At 38.1% G+C, this 9,733-nt stretch overlaps 1 protein-coding gene across 1 annotated transcript; it reads right to left on the reverse strand.

Annotated features, from left to right (window-relative positions):
* Window positions 1-4,085: 4,085 nt before the first annotated feature.
* Window positions 4,086-7,910, reverse strand: LOC107822766 (protein SOSEKI 3-like). Its single transcript, XM_016649335.2, has 5 exons — window positions 6,937-7,910; window positions 6,750-6,819; window positions 6,542-6,657; window positions 5,737-6,427; window positions 4,086-4,897 (listed from the first exon to the last, which is right to left on the reverse strand). Exons 1-5 carry the CDS (start codon window positions 7,142-7,144, stop codon window positions 4,807-4,809), a joined length of 1,176 nt encoding a protein of 391 aa, XP_016504821.2. The 5' UTR covers window positions 7,145-7,910; the 3' UTR covers window positions 4,086-4,806.
* Between the last annotated feature and the right edge of the window lie 1,823 nt (window positions 7,911-9,733).

Consider the following 9,733-nt stretch of genomic DNA (forward strand, 5'->3'; position numbering starts at 1 on the left):
CTAGGGCGATCTCTGCCCGCCCGTCCTCCACCCCCAGCTGACTTTGCGGGTGGAGTGGAAACTGGGGCAGTAACCATGGCCTGTGAAGTCGGTGGATTAGACTGAATTCGTGGAGCCTGAGTGGCCTATGGAGGTGCACCCTTCCTGAGTCTGGGGTAGTCTCTAACCATGTGGTGGGTATCGTACCTCTCCCGGCCTCGCATACCCTCCAGTCTCTGTGCAATCTCAACTACTTGCTGATACGGAGTATCTGACTCCAACTCCCTAGCCATGCTGAGTCTAATACTCTGGTTGAGCCCCTCAATGAATCGACTGACTCACTCTTTGACTGTAGTAACCGAGGCAGTTGCATGCTAGGAAAAGTCACTGAATCAGACAGTATACTCCGACACTCTCAAAGCACCCTAGCAGAGCTGATCAAACTCTGCGGGCCAAGCATCTCGAAGGGTCTGAGGAACAAACTCTGTTAAGAAAAACTCTGAAAACCAATCCCATGTAAGTGAACCTGCCTCAACTGGGCTACCCAACACGTACGCTCGCCGCCACTAATATGACGCTCTATTTAGCTAGAATGCAGTAAAAGCAACCCCACTCGTCTCCACAATACCCGTAGTACGGAGGATACGGTGGCACTCTTCAAGAAAACCCTATGAGTAGGAGGGTGGTACTTCTTGAACCTCTCAATCCTAAGTTGCTCCTCCTCAGATGCTACTGCCCTAACCGTGGGCTGAACTAGAGCAACAGGTTGTACCGGTATAACCTCTGGGACCTGCTCAACCTGGACCCGTTGCTCTGAGGTACGGGTCGCGGGAGTTTCTGGTCCTCTCCCAGCCTAAGATATGTCTGGTACAAGTAGTATCAACCTCGCCTGAGTTAAGGTATTGAACATGCTCAGAATGCTGGAGTGGCAATAAGTGCCTCGGGTGCCTATCCCCTGACTGGAGCTACTGGTGGCTCCTCTGTCGTAGCTCGGGCAGGTGCTCTAGTTGCACCACGTGCCCGTCCTCGGCCAGTGCCCCGGCCCCAGCCTCTCACAGTAGGGCGTGGGTGTATGATCGTCGAATCCAGCAGTGCGTGTCCTTACAATCCATGAGAGAATAGAAAGTCAAAGATTTAGTTTTCAAAATCAACTGATTTGCACAATAAGGAATCAAAGAAATGAAATTCTTCTAACAGTTCCGTAGCCTCTCGAAAATAAGTACAGATGTCTCCGCACCGATCCACTAGACTCTACTAAAACCCGCTTATTACTCGTAACACCTATGAACCTAGAGCTCTAATACCAATTTGTCACGACCCAATATCCCTCTGTATGTCGTAATGTTACCTAGTCTCTACGACTAGGTAAGCCTAATATTTGATATAAATTAAACAGAGCTAAATGACAAAATACTCAAACCTAATTTGATAAACTCATATAACTACTAAAAAGTAAAATCTCAAACGTACAATCCCCAAGAACTATGGAACAGTCATAAGCACTATGGAATAGATAAAATATCAGATACACCACTATTTGCGAGTAAATACAATAGTAACTAAGAGTAAGGGAAAGGGACTCCAAGGGTTGCGGACGCCTAGCAGACATACCTTGAAGTCTCCGATAGAAGCAGCTAGCAGGGATCTCTATCGACCAACACGAGTAGAAGTACCTAGATCTGCACAAAAATATATAAAAACGTAGTACGAGTACACCACAACAGTACCCAATAAGTATCAAGCCTAACCTCAGTAGAGTAGTAACGAGGCTAGGTCAAGACACCTACTAGGATATAAATAAGCAATACGAAAATGAAATATGGGTATAAAATGGGAACTGAAGAAACAACTGATTCAAAATAAGGTAATAGCATGAACTAGTACTAGAAATCAACAGTGAAAATAGCATAATAAATAAGCAACTAAAAGCTACAACGATCATGTACAGACAATAACGGATAGAACAATAAAGAATGAAACAACAAGATATATATCCCACTAAAACACTTTGCAGCATCAAATAAACAACAAGAATCACATCGAGGTACCGCCTCGTGTATAATAAAATCAAAACGGAGGTACTTTCTCGTATTCGTATTTATCAATATCAATTACAATCTTTTCTTATACCATCGCGTGAGCCTTACATTTGAAAATAGGTTTTGAAAATATTTTTTCCGAAATAGCTACACGCACTTTAACCCATCTTATTACGCAGTGTGTCTTCACGTAGTTCCCCTACAAGCAACACGCATATAAGTCCCATCTTATACCGCCGCATGCACATCAACTCCAAGACTTATACCGCCGCATGCGCGTCAATAACATATCACAATAATAATTTGTACCACAAGTGCCCCTCTATAATAACTTCCCAACAACAACAATATCAATGTTTTAACAACAATAGCCCACGGCTCCACCACAACATATACAAGAATATCAACAATATCAATGAGATGATTCCGTGCTCCGTTTATGTTCCTTAGCCCTTCTTGCCTTCATAATAACGTCCACCTCCTTCTTAAAAATGCATAGGGGGTATTTATATGTTAGGGCCCAAGTCTCCAAGTCCAAAATCAACAAGGAAACAATCTTCTCTTAGGCATGGGCATGAGTGCGAGGTAGCGCAAGGTGCCAACCTCACGAGTCCTGGAGAGAAGCAAGGACACAACCTCGCGAGGCCAGGTAAGGCGCAAGCTTGAGCTCGCCCTAGGCCAAGTGGGGTGCGGCCTAGGGACTAGTCTCCTCCGTGCCTTGCGTTGATTTCCCTTTCGTGCTCTTTTTTGTATTTTCAATATCATTGTGTGTACCTTTTATTTTACTTTGTGATCAAATGGTCCTACATATAAAGTCAACTCAATTACCCTCAAATGTTGCACATTTATCACTAGAAGACCAAAATGTAATGTAAGTGATGTACTATGCCATAGAATTATAGCCAAATATCATTGATTATCTCGCATAATATGTGAAATAACTCATAAAGGGGAACATGATTGCTGAAAAATGCTATCAAAAAGACCCCACCTGACCATGTGTCGCTAATTAGCCTGACCCTTTTTAAAATTTTGTATTTTTTTTATTTTCTCCTTATTGTTTTTATATTATAGGCTTCGTTCCTTAATTTTTTCCATCTTTCTTCTTCATCTTTTTACCTTTCTTTTTTATCCTTCAACTGAATTCCTCTAAAAAAAATCTCCTTGTCCTCTTTATTCTAATTTTTTTTAACCCGTTTCTTATTTTACTCTTATCTCAATCCTTAGCCATGTCCCTAAGATGATATCTCTTGGGTTGGTCGGATGGTTTTCCATCATGCTCCTTCACAATGTTCTTACGATAAAATCTTTGTGATCGTTTCTTTTTGGCCTTTAGTGAGGATTTGGGTTTAATTTCTTACGATAAAATCTTTGTAATTGTTTCTTTTTGGCCTTTAGTGAGGATTTGGGTTTAATTTCTTTATTTAATTTCAATTCTGAAATATCTTCCTTGTAATTTGCCAGTTGGGTTTGATATAACCCATACAACTGTTTTGTTCAAAATTAACTTAATAAAGTTCTCTTCCATTCTTGTTCTTCGTTACTTTACTGATCTGAATGCAATTGTATGGTGACGTATAAAATTTCATTAAAAAATAAAGTTTTTTTCTCTTTTTAGATTTTGATTTATTCTTTAAAAGATTTACTTCTTTCTTGAAAGAGTGATTTGTGTGTAAGAGAGAGGGGGAGGGGGAGATGCGCAATAGAAGAAAAAAAAGGAAATAAAACGAAGGAGAAAAAGTTACTTGAAAAATCGTTTGCAAACTCATGTTCTTTGATGGGAAACGTAGGGTTATAGAAGAAAAAAAGAAAAGAAGAAACAAAATAAAAGGAAAAAGAAAAGAATAATTAGAAAAAGAAAACAGAATAATAATTAGACACGTTTTTACATTAAGCAGAGTTATATAGTCACGTGTCATGCCACATAGCATTTGTTTTACTAATTAAGAGCGTGTACTAAAGACACCTCAAACAATCTGATGAGGGATTTTTAGTATGAAGGAGAATATAGTTCAGATGGGAGTTTTCGTGACACTATAGTTACAGTAGAAACTGACAAAAATTGAATAATTTAAGGAAGTTTTAGAGTATTAACTCTTTATACAAACGTATTGGTATTTCACTTCCAATAAGACAGGAAAAGTAGTTACAAAAAGAACAAACTTCCATACTTTGTTAAATAAAAGCTTATGCTTACTTAACTTCAAAACTGCTCCTTAATTGTGTCCATAGTTGTTTGAAGAGCCTTTCGACTGTATTATAATTTAAGCTCCCGAAGCAAGCCTGTTTGAAACAAATGAAACACAACCTAAACAATTTGCGATCAAGCAAATTAGTACTCTCTCTGTTTCAATTTATGTGAACCTATTTCTTTTTTAGTCCGTGCCAAAAAGAATGACCTTTTTCCTTATTTGGAAACAATTTATCTTTATGCAATGATTTATAGCCATACAAAATTTTTGTGCCTCATTTTACACCACAAGTTTAAAAGTCTTCTCTCTTTTCTTAAACTCCATGCTTAGTCAAATGAGTTCACATAAATTAAAATGGAGGGAGTATATCTTTAGTTAGCCAAAACTTACCTTTCTTCAATTTGTATCCCATTTTCTTTCTCATTTCTACAAGAGTCTATCCCCTTGGAATGTTTCTCTCTTGGGAAGGCTCTGTGATTCGTTTACTTCCGCTTGTGGATATGCCAGAAGAAATCGTTCTTGAAATGTCTACTCCTTCAGATGAGGTTTTTGGACTTTCAGAAAGAGGGGATCTAATTGACTCATTGTTTGGCAGATTATTCAGGGAAGCCTTGGTAGAATGTCCATTGCATTTTGAGCATGTGGAGCTCGGCTCTTTTTTTATCTTCAACTGCGTCTCCATTAGTCCTGCATCGCGGAATTCCTTTTAAGTATAGCAAGAAAAGCCAAGAAATATCTGAATACACAAAGTATAATCAACTTAAAAAATCAATACACTGAAACATGGCATATTATTTCAGACTAGAGAAAGGCTAGTAAACTGTAAGGAAATCTCTGATTCTGTTAATTATCCACACAATTGCTAAGGCATATCCCTCTTTCGATATATACTAAAACCACTTTAGTGGGAAGAAGTCAGGATGTTATCAAACAAGCAGCAAGTGGGGCTACTCAGCAAGTCACAAAATTGTTAGACATAAGTTCTAAAACACAGTAGATCTTCAATATAATGATCACTATTGTCAATGTAACTTACAAGAAGTTCTTTTAAGCAATTTCAGAATACTGATATATTCGAGTGGCGAAAAATATGTGGAAGGGTTAAGAAAGAATTAAACATAAGTTAACAGGATAATACGCCAAGATAACAATTGACATAGAAGTACAGGAAGGTCATTACAAGACATTGTAGAGATTGTTAAAGCCTAGACAATTTGGAGTCTACTACCCCCACGATCATAAGAAAGGTCTAAGAAATTACTAACATAAGAATCAAATGGATGATATGTCTAACGAAGGTTGACATGCGAGGCCAGGAATATTGTTAAAAGACAGGTTAAGTAGGCAGATATCATTAAAAACTACACAGTGCGGAAACTTAGTTGAGATATAATCCTGGTTTCTCAAGGCCATAAGTTTTTCCAAATTCAAAGAAAGTTTAAGGTTCCACACAGAAGAAACTCCTATTAAGTATTTACTGCGTAGAAAACAACATTCGGTGTAGCAAGTGTAACCAAAATACCAACCTCTCTGCAGTGAAACATGACCGCTTTAAGGCAGGCACTCGTTCCTTGGGGATAGTAGGTTCCATCCAGCTTCCACAGAAATATTCCTCATTTTCTAACCCCATTAACCTCTGATTCCTTGTCAGGCAATCAAGCTTCCCTAAACTTAATCTTGGTTTGTATGTATGTATAAGGCCAAATCTATGATCCTCCACTGAAATTGATCCACAAGAGATTAGTTGCATTAGCATATTCGAAGGCTTTAGTTTTGCTGATGAAACCCGACCCTCTTTGCTGGCAAGTGTCTTAAAGCTGCTTAGCTTGCTCACATCCGATCTGATTAGAGATATCAAGGTATCTGATCTACCACCATCGCTGGCCCTACATATATCTGCAGACTCATTTGTCATTGAAACACCTTTTCTGCTTCCATTTTCCTGATTTTGAGTGGAAGCATCAGCCAGGCCAACAGTATTATTGATCTTGTTCTCTTTCAACCTTAACGAACCATTACACGAAGAACATTTAACAGAACTGGACTCTGGGGTTACATCCAAAGAACCTGGAATTGGAACTGATGGTTCACCTTTACAAGAATTCTTCGCACATGTGCTAGACGAAGGAGAGGAACTATCTTGGCTTCTAGAGGATGGAGGTTCTGGTAATACTTTCGGATTTGACAGTCTCTCGTTTTTCGCTGGACTGCAGTGACCTGGAGAAAGAAAAACGTGAGGCCCAGTTATACCTGTGGTTTCAATGAAGAATTGATGCAGCCATACTTGTTACTTGTTCTTCTCCCCTCCAAAAAATAGATCGAAATAGTTACCTGAATTGGATTCTTCACAAAGCTCTGAGCCTTTGAGAACATATTCATTACCATGAGCAGGAAGAATTAGGTCATCTTCACAAAGATCATGCCACACAAATCTATTCTTGTAGCTTCTGTATATATAAGCAATCTCAGAATTGTGAAGTCCGTATTACAAATAGAACAAAAGACAAGTAAATACAAAAAATGTTGGACTAGTTTTTACCTCTTACAGGACCAAGAGTACAACGAAGCCATTCCTCTGCCTCTTAAAACGTTAAACCTCTCGATTACATCTTCAAAAGTGCAAGAACACATATAAATTAAAGCAATGACCAGAATTTCTGACTTAGTTACTTGAATCATATTCATCAAATGTGTCTATATGAATAACCAGAGCCATATTATATTACCTCTCAAGTATAGGCCATCAGGTGAAGACAGGGGTACTTCCATGAAATGAGGATGCTCAAGCCGTTGATTTCTATATAGATAATATACCACTGGCACTTTGCCATCATTCTTCTGGGGCTGCTGCTGCACATATTTGGGCGATTTCTCTGTCCACACTTTAGCTCTCTCTGGACTCAATTGCCTATACTTCTTCATACGCTCTTCCATTTCAAATAACTAATTCTACTATTTTTCAGTCAACGCTAGCTTCTGCAGTCAGGGGCGGATGCAGCGTAGGAGTGCCGGGTTCAACAAAATTCAGTATTTTGGAAACGGAACATAAATTTATGGGTAAAAATCTACCAAAACTAGTAAATATAAACCTATAGCTTTTAAAATATAATATGTTCAATGTTATGAATTTTGGAGGTTGAACTCGTAGAGTTCGAATCCTAGATCCGGCTACGTCTGCAGTATCAATTCCACACCCATAGATTCATGATTTTCCAATGAAACCTTAGGTCTGTAACATGTCTCCTCACGTACGTACCTGCCTTCTTTTCTCTAGCCAAACATGTGAAATTATTTTGTTAATGAGTGGTAGTGAGCCTCCAACTGAGAACCTCTGCCCACTCAACACCACATTAAACTGATACCACATTACAGTATATGAATATCTCATCTAAAAACTTTACTTAGATAGGAAACTTTATTTTGATATGAAAAGATCAAATGCGTAAAACCCATAAAGAAAATGTATTACACAGCTGAAAGAGACAGCAAACAACCATTCTACATTTTCTATTTTCATATATCAAAAATTTCCTTGAGAAGTAGCCACTATACAAAAAAGTGCAAAGCCAACTTTGCAACAGTATTCTGACAGATAAACGCCACGACCATGTCCTCAGTGAGATACGTAAAGAGTAGAATAATGAAAGAAGCTTTTCTTTCTTGCTTTCTTTTTACAACTTTGATTCATCTTTAAAAGAATGTGCTGCTCCTGCCAATCGTCGTGGCTTTGTGCTTTTTCTCAACTTCAGCTATGGATTTTTCTCTCATTTTTCTCTTCTGTTAGCTGGACTGGAATCTTTTTCACCCATTTGTGGAGTAACTTTAGGTGCCCTTTTATAGGAATAGTTAATTGATTTGGATTTGGTGCCTTCCAGTCTGTTTTCTTTTACTTTTTCTTGCCTCTTCGACTCTTCCTAATGTTTCATATTCAATTTTAACCCCTAAGTTTAAAATATACTTCTAAATGAAGCATTATGGCTGAAAATAATGCTAATTTAAATGAATAACTATGTAATTTATTCTCTTGAAGTGGTCATTTAATGTTTTGGTGCATAAATTTAGTCTACTCAGTCCAATCAGCATAAGTTGAGCAATTGATCATTATATTCCAAATCTGAGTTTGAAATTCATTTCATTACATTCATTTGAATTTAAATGATGTTGTCTGAACAAACACAGAGATTAATATATCGAGGTAGTGAAAGAAAACATTACACTAACAGTTGAGAAGTTAGTTTGATAATGAAAGCAACATATACAATTTTAATTTGCTTAATTTAATTTATTTGAGTTCTTGAAAATGGTGAAAGTCGGAAATATAGTTGTTTACCCGAAAAACGGATAGAGATGAATTTGTACGTAGTTCTAAGGGTATGTGGTATAACTTGACACAAATCGTAAGAGTAATAGAAAATATCGAATATTGACTGTAAAGAATAAAAAAATAAGCAGAGTTAAAAAGAGAATGATTTATGGATTGAGCAAGATGAATCAATCTATGAAGCTAAAAAAGTATAACTCTTCAATATGGTAGTGTATGATATCTGAGTTACAATGTATACGAAACTTCCTCCTTTATAGAAATATAGTTATCCCTTTTATAGTGGGGGATCCTACTTTAGATATAATTTAAAATACATAGCGGGGAACACATGATAAATCAGTTTTTCCCTAATTTCCGCCGAGATTCTCTCCCTTAGTGCGGCTGCAACGGCTCTTATCTATGAGCTCGATCTTGATCGGACTCAGCATTGGTCGGTTTCCAATTTTAGAGCTCGATGCGGGTTTGAGGTCGATGCCGACTCGGAGTTCGGTAAAGACTTGGGCTCGGTATCGGTTGGCCTCTAGCCCTTAAGCTCGATTCCATCACATCTCATCATAGTTCGATTCGGACTCGAGCTCGATAATGACTTCGAACTCGGTATTTGACCTGTACCTGAAATTTGAAGCTCGTTTGTGCCATCTTCGGATCCAATCTCGATATTATGAAGACAGTCTTCGGTCCAATATGATCCCATCTCGATCAGTCGTACGAAGGCCGAAATCAGTTTCGACCGTATACTAATAGTCCCCTCGTTTCTCGAGAAGGATGTGGCGAGAAACGATATGATTTTCCAACGGCTCGATTGGATATGCATTGACGTTTGCATCGAGCCCGACCATGACGTACGTGATAGTTGTCCCGTCTGTTTAGTTTACCAAGGCATTTAATACATGTCAGACGGTGGTCGGCCACCGCTGATATTGAACCGTCATTGCTCAATCTATAAATAGCCCCTCCTTTTACCATTTATCACTTTTACATCTTCAATCTCCAAATTTTCCAAGTTTTTCTTTTGAGTTCATCTGTAAATCTATAATTTTTTATTGCAAAATCTTTCTTCAAAAATATCAAATCTTTGTTACCTTCTTCTATTTTCGATCTTTAAATCCAAAATGGAAAAAACATCAAAAATCATTCCTCAAAAAGAAAAAGCTTCTTCTTTACAGTCTGCCGCCGACAAAACACCGATGGAGCCACTT

The sequence above is a fragment of the Nicotiana tabacum genome, chromosome 17, assembly GCF_000715075.1.
Source record: "Nicotiana tabacum cultivar K326 chromosome 17, ASM71507v2, whole genome shotgun sequence".
In the NCBI taxonomy this organism is placed as follows: domain Eukaryota; kingdom Viridiplantae; phylum Streptophyta; class Magnoliopsida; order Solanales; family Solanaceae; genus Nicotiana; species Nicotiana tabacum.